Source organism: Simochromis diagramma, unplaced genomic scaffold (genome assembly GCF_900408965.1).
Source record: "Simochromis diagramma unplaced genomic scaffold, fSimDia1.1 OVJJ01000333.1, whole genome shotgun sequence".
Classification (NCBI taxonomy): domain Eukaryota; kingdom Metazoa; phylum Chordata; class Actinopteri; order Cichliformes; family Cichlidae; genus Simochromis; species Simochromis diagramma.
Genome location: NW_024386765.1, coordinates 456068 through 481861, shown reverse-complemented (window position 1 = coordinate 481861; position 25794 = coordinate 456068). Strand labels below are relative to the sequence as shown.

General features: G+C 48.7%; 1 protein-coding gene across 3 annotated transcripts in view; it reads right to left on the bottom strand.

Annotated features, from left to right (window-relative positions):
* Positions 1–25794, bottom strand: part of znf423 (zinc finger protein 423) — a 129333-nt gene that overhangs the window by 55011 nt on the left and 48528 nt on the right. For all 3 annotated transcript variants that reach the window (XM_040034846.1, XM_040034830.1, XM_040034840.1), the window contains exons 4-18: positions 12177–12354; positions 11618–11742; positions 11314–11395; positions 11161–11236; positions 10776–11056; positions 10408–10691; positions 9949–10329; positions 8720–8901; positions 7826–8365; positions 7568–7718; positions 6891–7442; positions 6613–6797; positions 5638–6059; positions 5081–5294; positions 3936–4020 (exon numbers count right to left, since the gene is read on the bottom strand). In XM_040034846.1, the coding sequence (XP_039890780.1) occupies positions 3936–4020; positions 5081–5294; positions 5638–6059; positions 6613–6797; positions 6891–7442; positions 7568–7718; positions 7826–8365; positions 8720–8901; positions 9949–10329; positions 10408–10691; positions 10776–11056; positions 11161–11236; positions 11314–11395; positions 11618–11742; positions 12177–12354 (3738 nt within the window). The remainder of the gene's footprint in view (positions 1–3935; positions 4021–5080; positions 5295–5637; positions 6060–6612; positions 6798–6890; positions 7443–7567; positions 7719–7825; positions 8366–8719; positions 8902–9948; positions 10330–10407; positions 10692–10775; positions 11057–11160; positions 11237–11313; positions 11396–11617; positions 11743–12176; positions 12355–25794) is intronic.

The following is a 25794-nucleotide window of genomic DNA, read 5'->3' as shown; positions in this document are numbered from 1 at the left end:
TCGTGCTGCTGCACGAGGACACCTCGTAAGAGTCCGCACGGATTCAGTAAAACCAGGCTGGAAGGAAATTAAACTGTTCATTTCTTTTAGCCCCCTGCATCCTTCTTGCATGATCTCTCCTTCCCTCCTAGAGCGCCTCCGTTTCCTCCTCCCTCCCGCTCTGCCTCCAGAGCAGGGCACTGACCACATGGTGTTTTAATTAACGTTGTGCAGTGTAAGAGCCGAGGCTGGCGTGAACACACACAGGGCGTGACTGCACCATCACAGTGAAGCTGAACGTTTGGGCTGAGAGCTGTAATATTAAGTGTTGCAGGCAGGCCGGCATGTGGCAGTGATCTCAGGTTTAGCATCATTACTAATGTACGTGAATAATCCGGTGATGTCTTTATGAAGACCCGCCTTTAAACCAGTCATTTAGAAACAACCCGCCGTCGAGTCGACATCAAAAAACCCGTCTTTGAAAGCTCTTTGTAAAAACCAGAGAACATAAACAGTTGTGGCAGAGCATAACCCGATATAGATCTGTTCTAATATAATCAATAATCTTTCTCTGAACAGCAGCACGCTGACCAGTCTGACCTGATGGGTACGACGAGATAAACATCGACACGTTTCCTGAATCTGTCTAAAAACGTCTTAATGTGAAAAAGTGTTTTTAATGAAATGAAGATTTTGTAGCAACAAAATAAACTGATTCTGTTCATCTGGACGTCACCTGGTGACGTCTTCAGTCTCAGCTGACTGCAGGTTTCAGTGGTTGATGATCAATGGTCATGAGAATTTGCATAATTAAGATGAAGGAACTGACCTCCCAGCCCTTTGTCCCTCAGTGGGCTGGTTTCAGTCATTGTGCAAATGTCCTGTTTATGAGGTTGGAACCTGCAGTCAGCTGAGACTGAAGACGTCACCTGGTGATGACGAAACGTTTCTCCCACTGAAAACATCCAGATGAACAGAATCAACCTTTGGAGATTTACTTACCTGGATGACTGAGGATGCATCGAGACCTTAAGCTAGGGCTGCTCGATTATGGCAAAAATGATAATCACGATAATTGTCTCGATTATTTGACGATATTTATTTAACAATAACAATGTGTTGAATAATGACTTTAAAGATTGTGAAAAAATAATATAAAATAGTGCAAATACTGATAACAGTGCAAATGTTTGCAATATAAGAAATAAATGAAAAATGTAAACATCTATGTTTAGTGAACTTTGCAGTGTTGCTCTGTGGTGCAGCTACACTGTAGCAAAGTTTACACACTGTGTCTACTTGATCCACGTCTGACTGAACCCATAATGTTTCCACACCACTGAAGTTTTTTACCTCTTTTCAACCAACAGCAGTCACTCTCCTCTCCAAATAACTTCTGCTTAGCTTTCCGAGCTTCCCTCGGGTCCTCTTAATCAGCGGTCCCCAACCCCCGGGCCTCGGACCGGTACCGGGCCGTGAGAGTTGAGGCTCAGGTGTGAAATGTATAGTTTTCAGGGTTTTTATCGGTTTTCAGCGTTATTTTGTTATCGTTTTTATCGTTTACTCGGTTTTCCTGGGTCTTTTCACGTGTGTTATGAATAAATCTTCTTTTTTTCGGTACCGGTACTAGTTTTATTTTGTTGTATTTATCCGCGACACCTTAAAGGCCGGTCCGTGAAAATATTGTCGGGCATAAACCGGTCCGTGGCGCAAAAAAGGTTGGAGACCGCTGCTCTTAATTGTTGTGACACGTGTTCGAAACGCAGAGAGGTGCGCTCGATTTGCCACACGGAGCAGCGCGAGAGTAAAGCACGAAGGGAGGGGCTAATAATCGGCTCAGTCATTTTTAATGATCGTTGAAAGCCCAGATCGTAATCGAGATTAAAATTCGATTAATTGAGCAGCCCTACCTTAAGCACCAATGTTGTTTTTCAGTAAAGTGAGGGGTAAATATGTCACCTGAGCTGTTTTTGGGCCCAAACACGAGCGGCGGCGTTCCTGCTTGTAAATATTTTCCTCGGAGCTGCAGGGATTCCTCTCTAGACTTCCCACGTTGACCCTCTGTCTGCCTGTGTGTTGTGTCTCTTTCTCTTCCTGACAGCGTAATTAACAGGACCGTGGGGTGCACCGTGTATTACCCACGGAGCGATGTGACAATCACATTACTGGACTGAGTTAGCCGGTAGGAGCTGGCCTCCTCCCTTCAAGCAGTCAGAACTGTCAACGTAAAAACACTGAATCACAGTTTCACTCGGACGTTACATTGTTAGACTTGTGTTTCTGTGACACGCAGACGTGCAGCAGACTGCGGCGGTCGAGCTGCGTGACAATCTGAGGCGAGCGCACTTACAAGTGTCGGAGTTCCTGAATGTGAGAGCTGATTATCGAGGGCGCCTGATACGACCGTTAAACAGGCGCTAACACTCACCAAGTGACACAGTCAGTCGCTGCTGCCCCCTAATCGTGCACGTCCACAGGCTGAGCACGTGCACGAGCGTAGCCGTCAGAACCAGAGCGACAGGCCATAAACTCACAACATTCAAACAGCACAACTTAAACTTGAAACGTCCCGCCTGCGACACACTGAGCGGGGACAACAGGAAACGAAGTGACACGAACCTGTGTGATGAAGGAAAATGTAGACACTGTTTATCAGAGGGAACAATCCTTTTACATCAACACGTCACAGCTGAGTCCGAGCAGCTCTTGCCACTCACCACCTGCATTCATCTCCGTTTCATTTATTACTGTAAACTCGTTAGTGCCGCGGCGACCGAGAGAAGGAAACGATCTGCGGTGGAGACGAGGAAGACGATGCGTGAAACGGAGCATCTGCTCATTTTCTTTTCATCGGCGCTTTCAGACTAAATAAGATCTTCGTTGAAGAGTGGGGGAGGAAAGGGCTGCGGGAAATGTAAGAGGAACTGGGCAAGCTCTTAAAAATAATCTGCCTCAATTTCATAATTAATCTGCGCTAGGTTTTCACACAATTAGCACGTTAATTAACCCAAAACTGCCACCACTGTGCAGGGATGTGTGCGTGCGTACGCTGCAGAGAGAACGACGAGTCAGACGTCAGACTGAGTGGAAGATCAGGGCGGAGGAAAGTGGCGAGCACTGGGTGGAGGACAAACGTGAGGAGGTGAGGGGGGACCGAGAGAGGAACACGGGGGAGGAGGAGGAGGGCCAGGATAACGGTCATGTGGTGAAGAGCGAAGAAGACGGACGGCAGGTAGAAGACACGGACGCTGCAGCTGTGGCAGGTGTGCGTTTGATAGCAAGTGGGGGCGGGGCCACACACTAGGGAGTGAAGTAAAAGTTATTCCAGCTGTGCTGATGTTTGGAGCCTCTCTTCTCCAGACGCCCCACACACACACACACACACACACTCAGGTCTGGCGAGGGGCTGCAGATCAACCCACAGGTCCACCTCGTTAATCTCCATGACGACAGAGATGCTAAGGCAGCAAATTAGCAGAAAGTGGGAGAAAACGGGAATCTCACAAAAGAGTCAGGTCTTAAACACACACACCGTCGACCTTTGCTCCCCTGTGATGATAATGGAATTAAATGAAGAAACTCAGCGGCGCTGCAGCGGCGCGCTCGTGCAGACAAACATGGATTTACTGTGCAGCGTGTTCGTTTGTGTCATCCTGTCCAAACCTAAAAGCATCACCTGTGACCTGCATCATCATATAAAGGTTTAGACACTCGTATTACGTTTGAGTCAGCTGTAAGATTACGATGATTCTCCAACGTTTGATCTGTAGTCGTGGCTGCTCCTCACAGCCCACCAGACAAAAAGGTCTTTGTTTCACCGTCTGTCTCACACCTGTGTTCATGTGAGTGCATGCTTGTGCTTTCATGCTTCCAGAGTGCCATCACACATTCACAATGGCTGGGTTCACACCAAACTCTGAAGTCACGCACACGAAAAAGAAAAGCACCTCACTCACCGATCATGTGATTGGCAACGTGAATCTGGATCTCTCTTTCTGTCTCGAACGTCATTTGGCATTTAATACACTGGTAGGTCTTTTTCTATAACAGAAGGAACACAGGAGACTGGTCAGTACAATAAAGCTAATGAGAAACAGGCTTACATGTTAGCACATCAGACACACAGACAGACTGCACAGGAACGAAAGAATTATTAGTGCAGTGAAAGCTACCAGAGAAAAGTGGAAAAGGCTAAAAATAAAACTGCACTTTTCCGCACTTGCAGTCATCCCTGCACATATGAGACATTTCAACCTCACAAATTCTTGCACTGAAAGTCCAAGTCTTTGGAGGGTTGGGAAAGGAAGAGAAGGTATGCAGCTACACAAACACCAAAGCTGGATCGAAAGCGAGAGAAGGAAATGAAAAAAGGAGGGTGTGAACGCGAACGAGATGAAGGGAAGAAGCGATGAAAGAGAAGGAAAAAAGGACAAAGGAGAGAGAGAAGGAGCTACAGAGAGAGGGAACCAGAGGCTCTGCTTATCCATTCATAGCACAGAGTGATCACTCATGCACAAACACATACAAAATACACAAAGGCCCCACTTCCACTGTGTCTCTGCTGCTTCAGCCTGCTAGGATGACTACACACACACACACACACACACACACACACACACACACACAAATCCTACTTTGTCTGCTTTGTGCTCTTAGACTAAGCAGAAACAAAGGTGCAGGTAAGACAGAGGGTCCCTGGGAACTGTCTCTCAACACACACGTGCTCGCTTGCAAGTACACACACTCTCACACACTCAGTCACACACAGACACGCGGCAGGTCCCGGGGAGCCTGACTGTCAATATCAAGTAGAGCGAACAGCTCCCACAATGCCTCAGCACGCCCCAGCCGCAGGACCCAGTGGGCTCAGCTGACACACACCCACGTACGTGTGGAAGCTGCAGACTTATACACAACCTCGTGCACACACAGAGTTCAGGAGCGTCGTTTGCAACCTTGGAAATGGAAACACTGGCCTCTGTCACTCTGCTGGATCACACCAAGAGCTTTTATACATTTGACCTTTCTGTGCGTAGCTGCCTCCTTCTCTTTTGCAGACACCGTTATTTTCATGGAAACGTGCCCTCTCACTGTTTCTCACCTTAGGAGCAGGTGAAACCTCGGCCTTCTTTCCTGCTGCGCTGGTTTCAGGACTGATCTCCGGATGATCCGTCTGGACGTGGTTCTCCAAGTCCTCCAGGCTTTCAAACTTCACCCCGCACTCTGGACACCTCAGCCCAGCCGCGGCCTTCTCCGCCTGCGCGTCCCCGGGCGTGACGGCTCCTCCCTGGCTGGGACTCTGGCCGTTCGTGCCCCTGATGTGATTTGAGCATTTGATTTGTTTTAGCTGATTTCAGTGATTCTAACTGATGCTAAACAAAAAGGATTTCTTCACTAACTTTGGTAGTTTTAGGAAGTATCTGTGCAGTTTGTGACAGCTGGAGCAGAAAATCTGAATAAACTGGGCAGGTTTTTGAAAGATATTTCAAATATTCATATACTTTTCATAAGAAATGCACCCAATAAACATGTGCCGAGTTACCCTGTGCCAGGCAAAGCTTCCAAACAGGAGAGGCATTCATTCTTGACTTTAGTCATTATTCTTTCCCACAGAGGGCTGAGTCATGCTGCAGCCCTGTTCACAGCATTGCTGCCTACCTGCTCATGCACCCAGCACAGAGGCCGTAAGGCAGGCCGTTGACATCCAGCTTCACCAGCTCGCCTTTGTTCTTGAACTCCTTGAGGCAGAAGGCGCACTTATACAGCTTGTGCTGCTGCAGCTGCCCATTAGGGGACGAAGAGGCAGAGCCGTTTCCTCCAGCTAGTCCTCCATTCCCGCCTCCGACCGCAGCTCCTCCCAGCGCCGCGCCCGAGGAGATCTTCTGCATGTGGAAGGTGCCGTGGATTTTCAGCTCTAGCGTGGAGGTGACCGTCTGCATGCAGACGACGCAGCGGAAGCCGGTGAGGGAGTTGCGGAGGTCGGGGTGCATCTGGCAATGCTCTATGAACTCCTCTTCGCTCTGCAAGGGCATCTTACAGATTCGACAGGTTCCCGTGTCCAAGCTTTTACTGTGGGTCACCTGAAGAGAGGGAGCACAGACGATTAACATGACCGTGACCAGTTACAAGACACGGCGTTGCTTTTTTCAGTAACGAGTAACCTAACTAATCACCATTCCTATCGTTACAACGCCGTTACCGTTACTAACGAGAAAACAGACGGTTGAAGCTGTGTTCAGTTTATCTTATATCAGCTGCAAAGAAGTAGCTGTACGTAACCCTTTTTTGAAGAAGTAACTAGTAACTGTAATTAATTACTTTTTCAAAGTAACTTGCCCAACACTGACCGTGACACATCAAAACACCTCAGACGAAGAAGTCACTGTGATAAAAGCTCAACATCAGCATCACTGATAAGTGACGAAGGCTGCGTAACAAACCGCCTCTCTGAGGAGTATCGAGCTCTAAATTCAAAGCAGCCAAAGACGAGTCAGGATCAAAATCTAGGCGCAGAAAGAGAAAACGGCAAAAACGCCGCACACGCAGAAACGTGTCTGCACCGCTGCACCTGCAGGGCCAACCGTGCTGCACTCGTTCGTTCAGTGGAAAGTACTTGTCACAAGTCTGAAGTACCTTGTGCTCGGTGAGGGTCAGCAGAGAGGGGAAACGCTCGCCACAGATGGGACACATGTAGTGTTTGGCGGGGCCGCGGTGCGTCTGAGCGTGCTCACGAAGCCCGTTCTCAGAGAAGAAGGTTCGGGAGCACACGTTGCACTTGTGGTTTCCTTTGATGAAGTCCGCCTTCTTCTTTCGAGAACCTGTTGTACATAATTAATACACATAATCACAAATACGATAACAACACAGAGGACTCGCTTCCTGACGATGACAGAGTACGACAGCATCGTTACCGGCGTCGTCTTCTCCCGGCCGGATGTTGTGGTCACGCAGTCGGTGGTTCTGCAGCAGGGACTCCATGGTGTAGGCAGCGCCGCAGATATCGCAGGCGTACATGGGCTCTGAATTATCCAGCTCCTCCTCTCCTCCGCTCGCCTCGTGGCTGTTGGCTGCATCTCCCCCCTGGCTCGACCCTCCTCCCACCGCTGCGCTCTTCAGCAGCATGTTCTGCAAGTCGGCTTGCTCGGCAGCTGCAACCGTCGCTCTCTCCACGCTTCCTGCTCCTCCGTTGCCACTTCCTCCTCGCTTGGAGGTCTGCGCCAAACCGTTAGGCGTCCCGTTCTGGCTCCCGCTGCTCCCGGTGCCGCCTCCATTGCCGGTGATGTTGCTGCCATCGAAGACGCAGTGCTTTTCTCTCAGGTGTCTCTCCAGCAGTGAGATGGCGTGGAAAGCTTTGCCGCAGAAGCGGCACGTGAACTTCTTGCTGTGCGTGGTGATGTGACACTGGAGCTCCACTTCTGTTCCAAAGCTCTCCCCGCAGAAGATGCACTTCCGGGGCTTGAGTCCTGTCAGTCAAAGATCAAGTTATCGTGAAGATGAATCCGTGGCACAGGAACGGGAAATATCAGACATTCTTTTCACATCGTAATCGTGTATTTGTTAAACGTAACGCGGCACAGCTGGACAGTACCTGCACCGAGACCTCCCGGGAGGCCCGACCTTTGGCCCAGATGGTTATGTTTAACGTGCAGCTGAAGATCCGTCTCCTTCCTAAAGTCCCAGGCACAAGCTGTGCAGCGAAACAGCTTCTTCTCGTTGCTGTGCTTCACTGCCAAATGCACCTGGATGTGAGGCCAGAGAAACAAACTCTTGAGCAGATAAACTTTGCATCTTTCGGGATTCGTGTCTGCAAAAGCTCACACTCAACAACGAGCCACGTGTCGTTTACCTGTATAGACACCTTGGAGTCAAAGACCTCCTGGCAGAGAGTGCAGTGGTACAAGACAAACGTGTGCATGTCGAGCAGGTGTTTCTGCAGGTCGTCCACCGACGAGAACTGTTTATCGCAGCTCTCGCACACATACTGGGTGGACGTGGTGGTGTAGTGTACCGTCAGGTGTTGGAGCAACGCCTCCTGTGACTCAAAGTCCTCCTTGTTGCACTGGGGGCAGGACTGGCGCCTCAGCAACATCTCCAGGTGCGACTTGAGGTGGGCCTGGAAACCCTCAAAACTAGCAAACCGCAGATCGCACTGGTTGCAGGGATAATCTCCGTTGCTCCCCATGGATGGAGTGGAGTCCCCTCCGAGCCTGTGGCGTTTCGGGGAGGAGATCTCGACGTCCGACGAGGCGGGGCTCAGGTCTGCGACTTTGGCTTGCCGTTTGTTGTTGGCCAGCGGGATGTTCTTGTGGTTCTCCTTTATGTGCTTGGTGAGCTTGAGGAGTGAGCCGAAGATAGGAGAGTTGGTGCAGTAAGGGCAGGAGTAAACCTGTGCGTGGATAATAACTCTTTACTTTTTTTAAAGATTATGATGCAATACGCCGAGTCGTCACACAGCGACAGACAAAAGTCATTTCAACCACTGCGAGCTTACAGATAGAATCACGTCAGTGTGTTAATGAGTTATAAACGCTGGCTAACAGCTACTCGAAGTGTCTTTGTAGTGTGAACAGTGTGTCAAACAGCAGCATGTTTCAGTGTTTCCACTGTGAACTGTGGGTTAAAAAGTCTCAGTCCGACTAACAAACGACACGATACGGGAACTGAATAACTAACGAGGAGGGCGAGCTGCGTTTCTTCTTCTTACTGGTTACACTTAACAGATTTTACAGTTTTTCCTCACCTCCATGAAGGACTGAGATCCAGCCTGAAGTATGGGAGACTCGAGTTTGGCCACCGCTCCACCTGATGCACTTCCTCCACCTGTTGCGGAGGTGCAGTGTGTCTGCTGAATGTGCTCCGTCAGCGAGGACTCTGTCAGGAAACCCATTGAGCACTGGTTGCAGAAGAAGGCATGGTTCCCTTCTAGGATGGAGAAGCTCACTTTAATCGTTGCAGCAACAACAGTCACAGGAAATGATGACACTGTACTTAACACCATCTAACCGACAAGCAGCTCACAGCTGACCTGATGCAGTTCATGCTTAACCCTTTAAGACCTCCCATAGAACCAAGTCCACCAGAGCTTATATTATATTTTTACATGCTGTGGTGCCATTTTTGGGAGCATTTCAAGTTGCTATACATCAATACAACCATTATAGCCCAGATTTTAATAATATGTCTGCATTAAGTGCATAGTAATTACGTAAATTGCAAAAAAGTGCAATAAACTACAAAAAAATTGAAAATCGTTTTTGTTTTTTTAACATATATTTCTAGTTAGAGAAATTTAAGAGGCTTATCCCTCAAAACTGTAAATACAAAAAAGTTGCACAAACTAGTTTCCCACCACAGGAAATTTATTTTGAGTGTCTTCATAGTTTTATTTTTGAAATACACCAATTTTTATATACTGCAGGAAAAACGAAAATAAATATTATAAAAAAGCAGCATGTGCATCAAAATAAACTATTTCCAGCAGTGCAATATGAGTCCTCAGCATCCCAGAAACGACACAGAAAAGCATAAAGTCAAAGATAACTTTTAAAAACACCAGTATAGGCTCGTAAGGCCCTGATGGTAAAAAAAACTACATTTCCGCGAAAATGACGTCACTTCCGGTTTCAGGCAGGTAATGGCGGACATGCGATAGTTCGCGCTGACGTCTGTTTCAATGTAGGAAGTGTTACAAACAGCTGATCGGATCGGCAAAGCGTGTTTCTGGAATATTATGTTTTTGTTCCTGCAAGCGCTTTTTATGCAGTTTTTGCAAAGCTTTATGTGGAAGGAAACTGTGACCGAGGACAAGCTGATGGCATAAGATGCAAGTACAACTCCTCCGGTTTCATATGCAAAAAAATTTATTGCGCTAGCTTACGTGGTTGCAGAGCTACCGGGATTTAAATATAGTTACGCACAACAGAGCGTGCAGAACACCGGCTCCGACCGGCTTTAAAGGGTTAAACACACCTAGTGTGGTGGATCCTGCCATGATGCCACCGGGCAGGCAGTGGGAAACCCTGATGTGCTCTTGCAGAGAGTTGATGTCCCCGAACATGTCGGGACAGTAGTTGCAGTGGAACGCCGTGACGTTGGTGAACTGCAGCAAAGGAAAAGCCGCCGCCGCCGCACCCACCGTTCCTCCGCTCGCACGGTGAGCTTTGCGCACGTGCTCGTTGAGGTTGTAGAGCGTCGGCAGAGTTTCCAAGCAGAGCTGACACGTGTGGCTCTGTTGCGGCTTATCTGCATGGATGGTCTTCAAGTGGATCTCCAGCACTGCCAGACTGTGGAAGTCTCTCTTTGAGCAGTAAGGGCAAGAGTACGTCACTTTACCCCAGGATCCTCCCCCGCCTGCACAGACACAAAGGGTACTTTAGTGAGACTAACTGGTAACTGTGCAGTTACTTTGCAGATAAGTGGCTAACACACCTCCGCCTTGATGGCCCAGGTTTATCACCACGTCCTCGCCGGTATCGCCGCCTCTCCTGCGGCTGCGTTCGCTGCCCTGGCTGTGCTTTAGTGTGGAGTCGGGGGTGGAGCCTCTCTCCAGGCTGGCGCTGGAGTCTGGAGTGGCTGAGCTCATTGAGGCGACGCTGCCCAGCGCTGGGTCGGGACTGGCAGCGCTGTGATTAGACGAATCGGGCTGCCGATGGCTGTCTAGATGGCAGTACACGTCCTCGACGGAGGGGAACTGCTCCGAGCAGACGGGGCATCTGTGGACACAGAAAAGGCCAGAGGTGAGTAACGGTTATCAAAGTGGTGAGCGGAGAAGTTTGAGAGGTAAAGCTCTGCAGTACTTGTGTTTGCGGTTAGCGTGCTGCGTTTCAATATGCGTGAGGAGCGAAGCCTCGTCAAGGAAGATCTCAGGACAGTGGATGCACTGCAGGTCGGCCCGGTCCGACAGCTGGGGGTGTCTGGTCAGGACGTGTTTTTCCAGCTCGTCGGTCTGACTGAACGTCTCCTCGCAGTAATCGCACATGTACAGGTCCTGCTCCAGGTCGCCGTCTCCTCCCGCTCCCTTCTTTCCTCCATCTCTCTCGCTCCTCAGAGCGAGATGCTCTCTGTTCTTACGGTGAGCCTGCGGAGTCACAGACATTCAGACGCGAGGACGCACGTGCAGGAACAATACTCGCATGCAGTCGTGCAGTGCACCTCATGGTCAGTACAACAGGTAACACTTACCTGCATGTGGCTCTGCAGCGACGAGGTGGAGGAAAAGCCACGCTTGCACACACTGCACTTAAACGGTTTGCTGGAGCTGGGCGGGGCATTGAAAAAAAGAATCAGCACCGATTCTGAGCGCTTTATTGTGCTGATAGGTTCAGAAGCAGTTACCTGTGCGTCTTCAGGTGGATCTTTAGGTGATCAGAGCGAGAGAAAGCAGCCTCACACTCCTGACAGCTGTACTTCTTATCTCCTAAATCATTGAAAGGCAAAAGCTTCACTGATGATGTTAAAGCAGAAACTAGACCTACAGTTTTCCTTCCTCTCTGCTTCATCGAATAACAACTTTACAAACATCATAGTTTGTAGTTCTCAGACAATCCTGACATGTAGGATTAAAAACAGGGATAGAAGACGTGCCGGAGAACTGAAACGCTGGCCAGCGGCTCGTCTCAGGCGAGATGTTCGGACGTACCTGTGTGGAGCTTGACGTGGCGGTCTCGGCTCCGCTTGTGTTTAAACAGACGGCTGCAGAAGGTGCACTTGAAAGGCAGCTTGTCGCTGTGGATCTGCTCGTGTCGCTTCAAGTAGCTCAGGCGGCTGAGAGAGACCAGCGATAACGTTTATTGTGTGTTATTGCAGCAACACTTACAGTGAATTAACAAAAGCACCGTGTCAAAGTAACTGGATGTATCAGACATCTACGAACCGTCTTTACAAAGCGTTGGTTGGAAAAGGACGCTAGCGAGGACAGAGTGGGTAATACAGAGGATGATGATGATGACGGTGTGCGCGTGACAGCTGTTCTTAAAATGGTTCTTGACTCAGTCCCCCGAGAGGTGAGTGAGAAACGTATTCACCTCACTCCCTTTACTGTTTGCCTTAGTGGTCCGTGTGTTACCATGGCGATACTGAGAATACAGTTTGTTGGTGCGCTCGTTGATTTTCATAAGCATGGAGATGCATCTGAACGTGTTACTGTTTCCTTCTACTACCTGCAGACGTTTCCGAAGCCAAACATCTGAACGTGGTACCTGAAGGACTTGTCACAGAACTGGCACGGGTACGGCAGGCCCGCTCCTCCCTCCTCCTCGCCGCCAGTGGCCATGCCAAGGTCACAGCAGCCATCGGGTATCTGCGAAGGCGATGCCACATCCTTACTGGAGGGCGAGGAAGGCACCCAGGATAAACCTGCTGGGTCATCATCACCGTCTGAGACAGGGAGACACAGAACGTTTACAAGGAGTAACTGCGTCCCCCTTTTTTAAAATCACAGCTGCAGATCGGCGAGTAAAAACTAACCCCGTCAGAAACAGTGGGGAAACAAAACTTTCACCTTTCTTGGAAGGCAAAAGGGGGAGAAAGAGTCTGCGGAAGGTAAAAACATACAAATACAAAGACGAAAACAGGAGGATGGAACGAAACTGAAGGTGGAGAGAGAACCAGAGCCGCTCGGGCATCAGCAACATCTAAATAGAAAGCTCCAAGAACTATGTATCCCCGAAGGAGCCCAGAAATAAGGACAGAGTGTATTTTCTCTCCCTTCGTTCTCCCTCGTTCCCTCCTTCTCCTCGCCTCCCTCCTCCCCCGTACCTCCGTCTGTCCCCGAGGACCATAGATCCGCCTCATCATATTTTCATTAGGGCCTTGGCAGATTGAAACGTCGCAAAAGCGATTAGATGATGTGGAGAGCAGAGCGGAAAGATGGCGATATTCACTCCCTTTATCTGTCATACATAGGAGATTATGCACTGCTCTTTTCCTGTTTTCCTCCCTCGCTCTCCTTCTTTCTCCCTCCTGTGCAGTCTGGCACAGAGGCGACAAAAAGGCCACGACTCCTTTAATAGACACTTCAGAATGGATTTGAGGCGACAAAAGAGAGGGCTGAATAATGCTTGATATTGTTCTGTTTCTCTTTGTGCGCTCTGCGACGGAGCACAGCGTGGCTATTTAGCATTTGCCTGAAAAATGTAAAGGAGCGAGGAGATCAGAGAGGAAAGGAGACGTTGTTGTCTTTGCTTTTATCTGACGGCTTTATCAAGTGGGCCAGCAACCAATCACAAGAAGACATTTGTGCCAAGATTCACTACGAGCGCAATATTTCTGCAGCCCGACGCCCTGTGTGCGTTACACAAGTTTGATCGTTTTAGAAATCTCTCCCAGCACACGCACGCACACACACATGCACATGTGCACACACACATGCACACGCACCCACATGCACGCACACACACACGCACATGTGCACACACACACGAACATGTGCACACACACACGAACATGTGCATACGCACCCACATGCACGCACACACATGCACACACACCCACCCACATGCACGCACACACACACGAACATGTGCATACGCACCCACATGCACACACACCCACCCACATGCACGCACGCACATGTGCACACACACACGCACATGTGCACACACGTACATGTGCACGCACGCACATGTGCACGCACGCACATGTGCACACACACACGCACATGTGCACACACGCGCATGTGCACACCCACACCCACATGCATGCACGGACACACACATGCACACGCATCCACACGCACGCACGCACATGTGCACACACACACGCACACGCACCGACATGCACGCACACACATGCACGCACACACACCAACCATCTACAATGTGTGTGTGGCGGCTCTGCTGTGGATTGTGTCTCACTGAGAGGGAGTGGAAACAGTGTGATGAATCGACCGTGGGGTAAATGTCGGCACGGCGATGAGCAAATAGGATTCTGTGAGACTTAGATTCTGGGATTACTTAGTGTGACAGATTCATGAGTGGGAGATTCTCCAAATGGACCAGAACCAGTATAATGGACTGAGTGGAACTCACAGTCACATGATGGGGGGCAAAAACCCCAATAACTGCTACTGTGACAAAAAAGTTCTTCATGTGTCACTGAAGTTCAGCCTCCACGGACATCAACAGACAACCGTATTTAAGGCTCTGCTGTCACTCCACAGGACACAGGACTCAGAACGCTTACTGACACAGCTCCCGCACGCCGTCTCACTCATTCTCTGTCAAACACGACTCGGGTGGAGATAAAGAAAAGGAGTGAGTGTGTGCTCGCCACTCAGTGGTTGGAAAAACAAACCGAAGCTTACAGACGTGTGAGAAAGTGGCAAAAAGGAAGTAAATAACCCCCAGCCACCCCTTCAAAAGAAAAGTCTGTGTGGACGCACGTTGGTCATTAAAGGCATGTATGAGTCAGTCAGTGGTAACGCTTCTGAGGTGGGAAAGTGGCTGAAGAGAGACAGGAGGGGAGATTGCACCGCGGAGATTTAGTTCGAGCAAGAGGGTGAAATCACTTTTTGAGGGGGGGGGGTGTCGAGAAAGAAGGGGAGGAGAGATTAGCGTCATTAAAGAGCCCTAATCCTCTGACTAGCGTGGCTGGCGCTAAAATGGAGGATCACACGGCTTTTTAACGGCGCCTTTGTCAGTCGGCCACGAGGGGACCTGGCAAGACAAGGCCGCGTGGCAAACTGGGAGAAACTGGAGGACGGGGAGGGGGGGCGAAGAAAATTTCAATGAAAAGTTAAATTAGAGAAGAAACCTCGAGAGGAGGCGAGATGAGGAGGACGGATGGGGTGGGGGGAGTAGAGAAAGTGTTGAAGGAGAAAAAATAAGAGAAACAGGCGGACGCCGACACACGCTGTTCCTGCCCCCGTCTCCTCCTCCTCCTCTCTGTTCTTCTCTGGCGAATGAAAACGAACGAGCGGAGCGACCACGGGGCCCCAACCGCTCCGCTCCGCTTTATCTCTCACTCTGCAGTCTTCTCCTTTCCCATCCATTCCCTCTATTCTTCCTCCCTCCCTCTGTCCTCAGCAGTCCCTCTCCTCTTCCGTCTTCATCTCTCTTCCACTCCCTCCCTCCGTCACCTTTCATGTTGTTACTCATTATAGCACTGACATCTCTCCCTCTGTCCCTCCATCTCTCCCACCGTTCCTCCCCTACTGGTGTTGGCCTTCACCCCCGTGTCTCGGCCTGGACGGGACCGAGGGAGAGAAGGCGGGGGAGGATGTTCCAGATGGACGGACTCTGAACTCCAAAAGAGAGAGAAAAGATGGTGGGATGAAAGAGGAGACGAAAACGAGGAGAGGAGAGGACCTATGGGTGTGCACTAAAAGATGGAAAAGAGCAGACAGAAAGTTAACGGACCGCCCGAGTCTACCTGAAATGACAGACGAGCGCACAAACAGACACATGCAAACAACACACCCACACTCCCCGCGTGTCTCTCTAATAGGCTAGACAGCGCGGCAACGTGTGGAGGACGCAGCCTCGGTGAAACACTGTAATGAAGAGACACACACGCTGATCGACTTTATGTTCCTGCCTCCCCCATCCAAATTCAGCAAGTTTGTCATAACTGTCACACACACAGAGAAATCTGATCAAAGCCGCAAAAACTCAATTTAAAAGAAACTTTGGAGACGTCGAGGTCTTCGTATGCAACGATTAGAGCTGCCGATAATTACTGGAAACCCTAAAAATAAAAACCAGTAGGTACATTTGAAATATCGCATGTGTGGCTGCGGTGCAGCGACTGATGAAATGAGTCAGTGACAGCCAAGAACAACTCGGGTTCATTTAGTTAGCCCCGGATAACGATGTCGGCTAAATGCCTGAAATGGAAATACAATCCATGTACGTCACGCTTTCGCTCTTTTATACGTCTTTGATGTTTGAATCAAAGACGCTCAGCTGGTAGCAGCAAAAGGCTTTCAGGTCCCAAGGCTGCTACGAAAGCTAAAACTGCCTAAGATACTGAAGTGATATTAGAAATGAATAAAAAAAGTCATCTGTTAGGTTAACCTCCCAATTAGCTGTCAGAATAAAATATTATTCAAATAAAAAAGCATAAATTCGAGTGAAGGACACCAGTGAGCTGGTATGGTCGAATATTCTCTTTAATTCTAATTTTGCATGAGTGGATGAGAGAACGTCCGACAGGGCTGCTATTCCAAGCATCCCAGGTACAGACTTGTTCTCCCCCTCTCTTCCTTACAGCCCAGTTCCTCCCAGTCCAACTCTCCACTCCACCTTTGAGGCTGGCCATCAGCCCAGACCTGCACCTTTACCCCACAAGACCCCCGCTGACCTTATCCCTCCATCCCTCTCTCCCTCTTCATCCCGCCTCCATCCGCTCCCTAGGCCCCCTCCGATGGCCCCAGGCTGCCCCAGGCGTGCACACACACACTCACCACAGGGGGCAGAAAAACAACTTCCACCCTTGGCTCACTCTGGGCAGCCCAGCACACACTCATTCTGGCTCTGACCATCTCACATATGCACACAAACACAATTAAAGCCCGACTCAAAATCCCACACTGAAGTAAGTTTGATGAGAAACGTCTCATCATTCGTGCTGCACCCTTCGTTCACGTGAACAACATCCTGCAGCTTAAAATAACAGCATCGTCTCAGACCCATGCTGAAAATCATTTCGACGGGCCGCAGCATACACCTGACGATTACATTTCACTAATAAATTGCACAATTTGTGTGTTTTGCTCCGAAAAAGCAGGCTTGATCGCATTTACTGAGGGAGGCTGCTTATTACTTTGTTTGGCTGTGATGTTGGACGTGGAGCCGCAGTCGTAACTTGACAGTAACAGTAACGTACGAGCCTTAACGTGCAGCAATAATCGGACGCTTTGTCCCACATGCTGCACTAGTCAATCGGCACAGCCAAACAAGACAATAGAAGAAAGATCCCTACCTGGCTCTGTGATTAGCATGCGAGTTGACATGGCAACCAGTCAGCTGTGCTTAGCTTACCGGTTGCCATGCATCGAGATTTGCACAGTAGGACTTTTACTTTGACCAGTCAGATTGTTGGAGTGAAACTAACAATGCTTTGTCTTATTTTCATAACCAGCGAGTACCGCAGATAAAATCATGACCAGCTTCTGACTCTTTCTCTTGAACATGAGCATGCACCCCCCCCACACACACACACACACGTTCAACTGGTGAAGCGGTTTACACATATGCGGACCCGGCTGCATCCCTGGCCTACGCTCCGAGGACCCACAGTCCTCTGCTGCTGTCCTCGCAGCTCACACGGGACGCAGTCTGTCGGGAAAAACGCACACAAACGGATACGCACACGAGCTACAGCGAGGACAGACAGCGAGGACAGACAGCGAGGACAGACAGAGAGGACGATGCGGCAGTCTGTCCGGGGCTCGAGCCCGCGAGAACACGACGGATGGACACGCACAGAAACACATGCATTCACACGCTCTAAGCAGGCGGCGGGGACCCTCACCTCCTGCCCTGGGAATGGGTCCGGCTGCTTTGGACGCTTTTGGGCGCCAACTGCTCCATATGGGCAGTGTGTGTTTGTGTGTGTGTGCAAGTGTGTTTGAGGGCAGAAGGTTAGGGGCAGGGGGCTAAGGATGGGGGTGGGTGGACAGCGGGCTGGCAGATGACAAGTTTGCCCCGAGTATACAGTATAAAAAGCGCTACACAAATATCAAATAGTGCATTACACACACACAGAGCAGCTCAACAATCTAAGACAAGGTCAGCGCGGGTCATACAAACAAATACTGAAATGCACATAAAGAAGTATGTGAGGATTAACGCGCTCAGCTCTGTGGTTCAGCTGCTGAATGAGCTTTCAAAATGTATGCGAGCGCATTTTAGGGGCTTCGGCTATCAGAGTAACAACCTGTGACATTACTGCACACCTCTGTGACTCCACTGCCATCGATACGACCACGCCAAGCTCAGCAGCGCCACAGATACAGCGTGCTTGGAAACATCGTCTTTGATGGCAATCAAGAAGCCAATAAAGTGATGGAAAAAAGCCGCGTACATAAAGAGGTACACGCAACGTCTGGTCTGTCTCTCCCACGCAGCATGTGGCAGAGGAGGTCTCACATCTGCTTCCTCTTAACCACACTTCCCTCTTTTTTTGTATCCTCTCCATCTTCAGACTCCTTCTCCTTTAATCTCACCGTGCCCCGTTTCCCTTTGCATATTTACTTCATCAACTCTCAGTCGAAAACGCCGAGCGAGGCACCTAAACCGGGAGAGTCGGCGGCTGCGTTCCCCGTGCGGCGAGCTCCTCGTCCCTCCGTCCATCTCGTCTGCTGTTTGTTCACTCAGAAATGAGAACCAGCTGTCAGGCAGAGTGTTAGATAAACAACAACACTGTGCCAACGCACACATACACAACATATGCGCGTGTTTTCATGAAGACACACACACACACACACACACAGAGTGGTGTGATCCCATTGTGTGCATGCCGGCGGCCATATCATCTATTTATAAGAATGAGGTTTGGTGGACTGGCAGACCGCTCACTAACCTAGAAACACATTCACCTGAGTCACACACACACACACACACACACACACACACACACACACACACACACACACACACACACACACACACGCGGAGGCTCTTGGACATTTACTGAAACACCCACATAACTGCAATAATACACACAGTTATACGAGGAGCCAAGTTATATTTCAAAGCATTGTTAGTGTTGCCTTGTGAATAATAACGGATAATTAGTGTTTAGTGAGAACCACACACAGGATCATGTGTGCATTCATCATTTTAAACAAACTGCATCTGCTATAAATGGATGTGACTGATGTATCAACAACACACACACACACACACACAGGTCCTCCCACATTCGCCTACGCGTACGTGGGACCTATAAATAAGTGATGCAGGCAGCTGGAGCTTGCCGTTGAAAACTCAAACACAGTTACACACATAGACTCAGGTAAACAAACACACTCATCTCTCTATATGTAACACAAATATACATGCACACAGTGTTTACAAGCCTCTCCATCGTGAGCAAAGTAACTGAGGCTTCCAAGTGAGGGATCAGAGGAGAGAGCAGGAAAAATGAGGGATAAAGAGACAGAGAGGCTCCTGACGTCCCGGGGGGGCAACAGTAGAGGGGGGGTGGTCTTGTGCCCAGGGGAAACCCGAGAGCAAGCTGTGAGAGGCGGGTACTGCCAGCCCAGCGCTCCCCTTCTGGAAAATGGGATCCTGGACAGCCCCCTACTCGCAACTCTTAAACCCCCCCATGAGAGACGCACACACACACACTGAAGAGGAGTCCCCGAGGGAGGAGCAGAGCAGAGCAGAACACCTGGACCTGCCATTACTGACACACTCAGGGATTAGTGGCACAGACGGCAGGAGAAACAGAGAATACACACTGGGACAGACACGTACACGACCGAGTGATGTGCATAAATATGCACAAACACATGCAGCCAACGACTAAAGACGAGCAAACCAAAACAACAAAGACAACTGAGCAGACATTAACTGCAACGTGTTTTATGCGACTCTGTTTTCACCCACCCGGACGTCCCGATTCAGACTCGGTTTGTGATTCTGACCAAATGATTACAGCATCTCTGCTTCAAACAGGGAGACAAAAAGGCACCGAGAGAGGCAACGCAAGCTTCTCACCCGAAGACATCTAATCTCGTGTGTTTCATTCAGAGTTGGTGTATATGTGAGGCCTGACAGCCGTCGCTAACATGACCCACCTCTCTCTGATATGTGTAGAATATGTGGGCGCACACAGAAATACAGCTGGTCGCCTCATCTCTGTGGTTTCACCTGAACAGAGCGCGAGTGCTGGAGAATAATTACTCGTCTATTAAACCTCTCTGTCCCTCGAGAAAGAGAAGACGACAAGCTGAGGGTCGAGGACGAGCAGAAGGGAGGAAAAAGGTGACACTGGGGGGGGGGGGGGCACCAGGAGGCAGACACACAACAGAAAGACTGATCCTTAAAATACTCAAAAGTCATTGATTCATGTGATATTTAAACTAGTTAACTTTTCTCTGACAACGAACAGACTACAAACACAAACTGTACCAACATTCTTTATATTCGACGTGCAGATGTGGTTTTACAGAGATCAGAAAGGATGAAACCAGGATAAAGGTTCAGAGCGGTGGTGAAGAAGCTCTCAGAACAAACGTCCAGAAAAGAGGCTCCTGTGTGAATTAACGACCACACGCTGGCTGCAACAAAAAGCAGCGCTCAGACACACACGGAGGCACGCACACACAGAAGGTAGTGTTGGGAAAGAAAGTGTGTGTGTGAGTGAGAGAGAGTGAGGTGTGTAAATGTGTGTGTGAATTGGTGACATGAAACAGATCAAAGGGGGGGAGAGGTCGGCAGGGCAAAGTCGGGGAAAGACAGAAAGACGGAGGCCGGGGGGTCCCGTAATTACAACCTACATCCGCCAAGCTGAGCCGTGCGTGTGCATGTGTGTGCATGTGTGTGCGTGTGTGTGTGTGTGCGTGTTCATGTGTGTGTGCGCGTGTGTGTGCGTGTGTGTGCAAGCGTGGCTGTGGAATGAAGGAGGGTTTTGAGGGTAAATTGCTCTCTTCCACACACACCTCTCTACTTTCTGCTCTCTGCTGTGTCCGCCCAACAGGAAAAGGAAAGGCGCACACACAGACACACAAAACTGCACAAACCCTGAGATATGCAAACACTTTGAAGAACAGATACAAACATCGTTTCACACAAAGCTTCAGGTCACAACTAAACTATCACAAAGGTGAAGGTCGTGAAAGGAGGAGTCATGTGGTATAAAACATAAGTACACGTGCATGTGGCTGCTGATAGGAGAAAATGGGATGTGCACACACACACGCACGTGCACGCACACACACACAGTGGGTGGGAGTGTCTGTGGTGAAGGGGTGCAGATCAATGGAGACCACTGACTGGTTGGTCTCTGCAGCAGAAAAGCAGATCGCTCTGGGACCCAAACTATTGTACAGCACCACACTGGCTTCAAACACACACACACACACACACACACACACACACACACACACACACACACACGCACAGCTATAGACATGCAGCTGAACATTTGCACATGGACACACAGGCACAACAAAGTCAAACATGAGCACACATTCTTCTTCTTCTATCTCTCTCTCTCTCACACACACACACACACACACACAGACACACACACACACACACACACACACACACACACACAGAGACACACACACAGTCTAATAGAGTGGTGAGAGCAGAGAAATGGAACTGGCCCTTTGACTGACTGGGCTTCATTGTGCTCTCATGCCTTTCGAGGGGGCCCCCTTGTATGCCCACCTCTATCCCAGCCCCTGTATTCCTCCCGCTCCTCCGTGATTCGTCTCCAGCTCCTCACAACCAGCTCGTCCTTTTTCTCGCTGTCACTCTGCATTCCTTCATTTCTGTGACGGTTGTTTTGTTCGATGTAAACATTTAAACACAGCTGATAAAATTTCATCTGCGTTCAGTTGGTTAGTAAACTCCTTTCCCATCATGCATCAGCCAGCGCCTCCATCCAGCACAAACACCTGTAACAGATTGATCTCCCTGAGCAAACCCTGATGTCGACGTTCTCGCCCCCTCTCACTCCTTTCTCTCACTCTCTCTCGTTTCCACCCCCTCCCCTCTGCAGAGCAGCAAGCTAAAAGCACAAGCATGCCCCAAAAATTAATTTAAACGAACGAATTAAATTAAAAGCAAAGCCTCGGGAGTTTTATTATGTACTAATGTTTGAACCGTTAACTTGGATTGTATTACTAAAATATGCATAATTAAGGGCTGGTGGGGCTTTTATTACGTCAAAAAAGAAGAGAGAAAAAAACGCACATTTCACTAATGGAACAGATTTAATGGGAAAAACTGAGTATGTGAGACGCAAAGGTGAGTATCGGAGCAGTACTGGTACATGGTGGCACACAGCTAAAACTGCAGTGTGTAAATCAGCTCTGATCAGCTGTTTTCAGCATGATTTAGCACATAGAAAAATCAAAGAAATCCCAAGGACGTGTGATTATTACAGCCATATAATCAGTCACATAATTACAGTTACTGGAAACAAAAGAAGGGTGTAGTGCTGGGCGATATGGGAAAAATATTTATCACGATATGAATTATTTTATATCACGATAACGATATATATCACGATATACCACCTGACCTGCGGTCATCTGGAAAGTCCGCAGTCTGTAAACAGCGAGCGCAGCGTCTTTGTTAATGAAGTGGATGATTACGCTCACGTAGGGCTGCGTATCTCTGCTCGTCCACAGGTCAGCAGCCAAGGCTTAATGCACGACACTGCAAACATCCTGCTCTACTTTGGCCCGCCATGCGTCGTATAAGCGAGGCGACTCGACTTTACTGAAGTGCTTACGACCGGGCATAACGTACCTCGGATCAAGGACTTTGATGAGGTCACGAAAGCTGTCCTTCTCAACTACATAAACAGGGCCATGCCTTTACAAATGTAACGCAAGACGGCTCCTGTCATTTGTTTATGGCGCTGAGACGTTTTCTCATAAGGGCCTCGTGCTGAACCTGGCTGCCCTGCATCTTCAGCTGGCTATTAGTTTTTTCTTTTCCCAACTTGCTCCCGTCGTTCCACAACTTGGTTTAGCTCAAATTTTCTGCATTCTTGAGTATTCTTTTTCGTGAAACTGCAACCTGTCGCACGTCCATAGTTTTGAGTTACCGTAAAGCATATCGCAAATCCGGGTGCACGTAAAGCAGCACCATGTCGCAAAACCACAAGACGGAGTTTCTTTGCCAAAAATATCTTTTTTTTATACTTTATTTTCTCTTGCATAAAGTTAAGAGTATGTATAGTGAGAAGACAACACTAATACATTTGCCACAGGCTATTTAACCCTTTAAGACCTACCATAGAACCAAGTCCGCCAGATTATATTTTTACATGCTGTAGTGGCATTTGTGTGAGCATTTCAAGTTGCTATATATATCAATGCAACCGTTATAGCCCAAATTTTAATAATATGTATGCATTAAGTCCAAAGTAACTACATAACTACAAAAAATTGAAAATTGTTTGTTTTGTTTTTTTAACATATATTTCTAGTTAGAGAAATTTAAGAGGCGTATCCCTCAAAACTGTTAATACAAAAAAGTTGCACAAAATAGTTTCCTACCCACAGGAAATTTATTTTGAGTGTCTTCATAGTTTTGTTTTTGAGATACACTAATTTTTATATACTACAGGAAAAATGAAAAATGATATTATAATGCAAATTTGCCAAAAAAAACCCAAACCCCAGCATATGCATCAAAATAAACTATTTCCAGCAGTGCAATTTGAGTTTCAAGCATCCCAGAAACGATACAGAAAAGCACAAAGTCAAACAGGACTTTTAAAAAACACCAGTATAGGCTTATAAGGCCCTGAAGGTAAAAAAAAAACTACATTTTCCGCAAAAATGACGTTGTGGTGGACCACTAGAGGGCTCCACTGACACCCAGTGTTGAGGAAGTGTGTTCCTGTGTTTTGTGGCGCGATAAGTGCAGTTGATGTTGGAGAGGAAAAAAGAAGGAGTGAGAACTGAGAGCTCTGTGTCGTTGATGCTCACCTCCACATTGACCCCTGACTCGAGCATGCAACGGGCCGCAGATAACGCAGACTCCGCTATGGATGCATCAGCGGCCGCCGGACCTCCGCCTCCTGTTGCAGCTACGTTCGCTGTGGCGCTGAAACTGCCGGACTTTTGGCTCCATGACCCCCCGTCATGGTTTGTACACGTGGAGGCTCAGTTCGCCCTTCGCGGCATCTCGGCTGACGACACGAAGTATCACCATGTGGTGGCCTCGCTCGACCCGCTGGCCACCCGTCGCGCGATGACGCTCCTCCGGGACCCACCCGCCCAAGGGAAATACACCGCCCTTAAAGAGCTGCTTCTTCGGCGCTATGCCCTCTCCCACGCTGAACGAGCCGAAAAGCTCCTCAACCTGTCAGGCTTGGGTGGCGGTACCGCGCTCGAGCTCATGGAGAACATGCTATCGTTGCTCGGGCCGGATGACGGGGGATTCCTCTTCGCCCACCTCTTCCTCCGCCAACTACCGGCCGCCGTGAGAGCTGTCCTCGCAAACTCAAAGACGTTTCATAGAGCTGGAAAGTAAATAAGTGGCAGACAGAACGTCCACAACGTCACTTCCGGTTTCCGGCAGGTAATGGCGGACATGCGATAGTTCGCGCCAACGTCTATTCCAACGTAGGAAGTGTTACAAACAGCTGATCGGATCGGCAAAGCGTCTTTCTGGAATATTATGTTTTTCTTGCTGCAAGCGCTTTTTATGCAGTTTTTGCAAAGCTATATGTGGAAGGAAACCGTGACCGAGGGCAAGCTGATGGCATAAGATGTAAGTACAACTCCTCTGGTTTCATATGCTTAAAAAATTATTGCGCTAGCTTACGCGGTTCCAGTTCTACAGAGATTTAAAAATAGTCACACAAAACGGAGCGTACCCGCTCCGACCGGCTTTAAAGGGTTAATGATATATTTTATGTAACAATTTATAAAATTAGGTTAGAAACGATAGAAGACAAATGGCACAATAGACACTTTTCTGTCGTTCACACGATATATATCGTCATGTCGCCCAGCACTAGCAGGGTGGATTCATTCTGAACCTGCTGAGAACTGTACACTCTTTCAAAAGGCCAGACAGCTGTTGTGAATATATTTAGCATCGCTTCTTACTGCAGCTTGTGCTGCACGTCGTGGCTCTGATGTTGTACAGTATTACACCTGTGCTTATGATTATACGCAGCTAAATCTCCACATATTCATGTCATAATATCTCAGTTGACATGGCAACTAGAGACTGGAATTCAGCACAAAAACCTGTATTACAGTGTGAAGTGAGGTCAGGCTGTAATTCCACAAAAGTGTTGTATACAAAGCTTACATAGCATTACCACACAGAACAACTAGTATCATTTAAAGTGAACAAAAACGGGACATGCCTGTTTGTAATCTTAAGGCTGTAGCTCACGAGGTCACCTGCTAACTGGAAGGTTTGTGGTTCGATCCCAGTCTGCAGACCCAGCTACCCTCTGATGAAGCGTGAATGACACATGTTGTATAAAGCAAAGGCACTCTACACCAACCAGTCCCTTTTCCCAAAAATCAGGAGGATTATCTGTTCTTTAATAGGAGTGAAAATGCACAACAAGGATTATCTCTATGTTTATATCAGTGTAACAAAAACACCCCAAAAACAGGTCAAATCCTCAGTTAATTTGATTAATTTCCTCTCAGTTTGCACCTCTCTCTCTTTTAAATAAGTCCCACCTGCAGATGTTGGAATAAGTGACTGTGACGGTGTTTCACAAGTACTGCAGTACACTCCTGCATCGTGTCCCACACCTAAGAGTCAATGTGATGTTTAAAAGCACCTTTAAACATCCAAATCTTTCTGATTCCTATTCGGTCAGGCAGCAGTGTTAATCCACACACACACACACACACACACACACACACACACACACACACACACACACACACACACACACACACACACACACAATCCCACAGCACTATCTAGCTTTCCTTAACTTTTCCCTCACACTGCTTCTCTTCTATGAGCCTGGGTGTGTTGGTGTGTGTGTCTGTGCGTGTTGTGCTGCAGAATTATTAGTCTTCTCGTCATGTCTCTGATGTGAAGCCCCCCTTATCAGCCAGCAAGCAGTAAGCCCCCCCGGCCCCCCTCTGCAGCTGTCACTACACCCCACCACCACCACCGCACACACTATTCTCCGAGG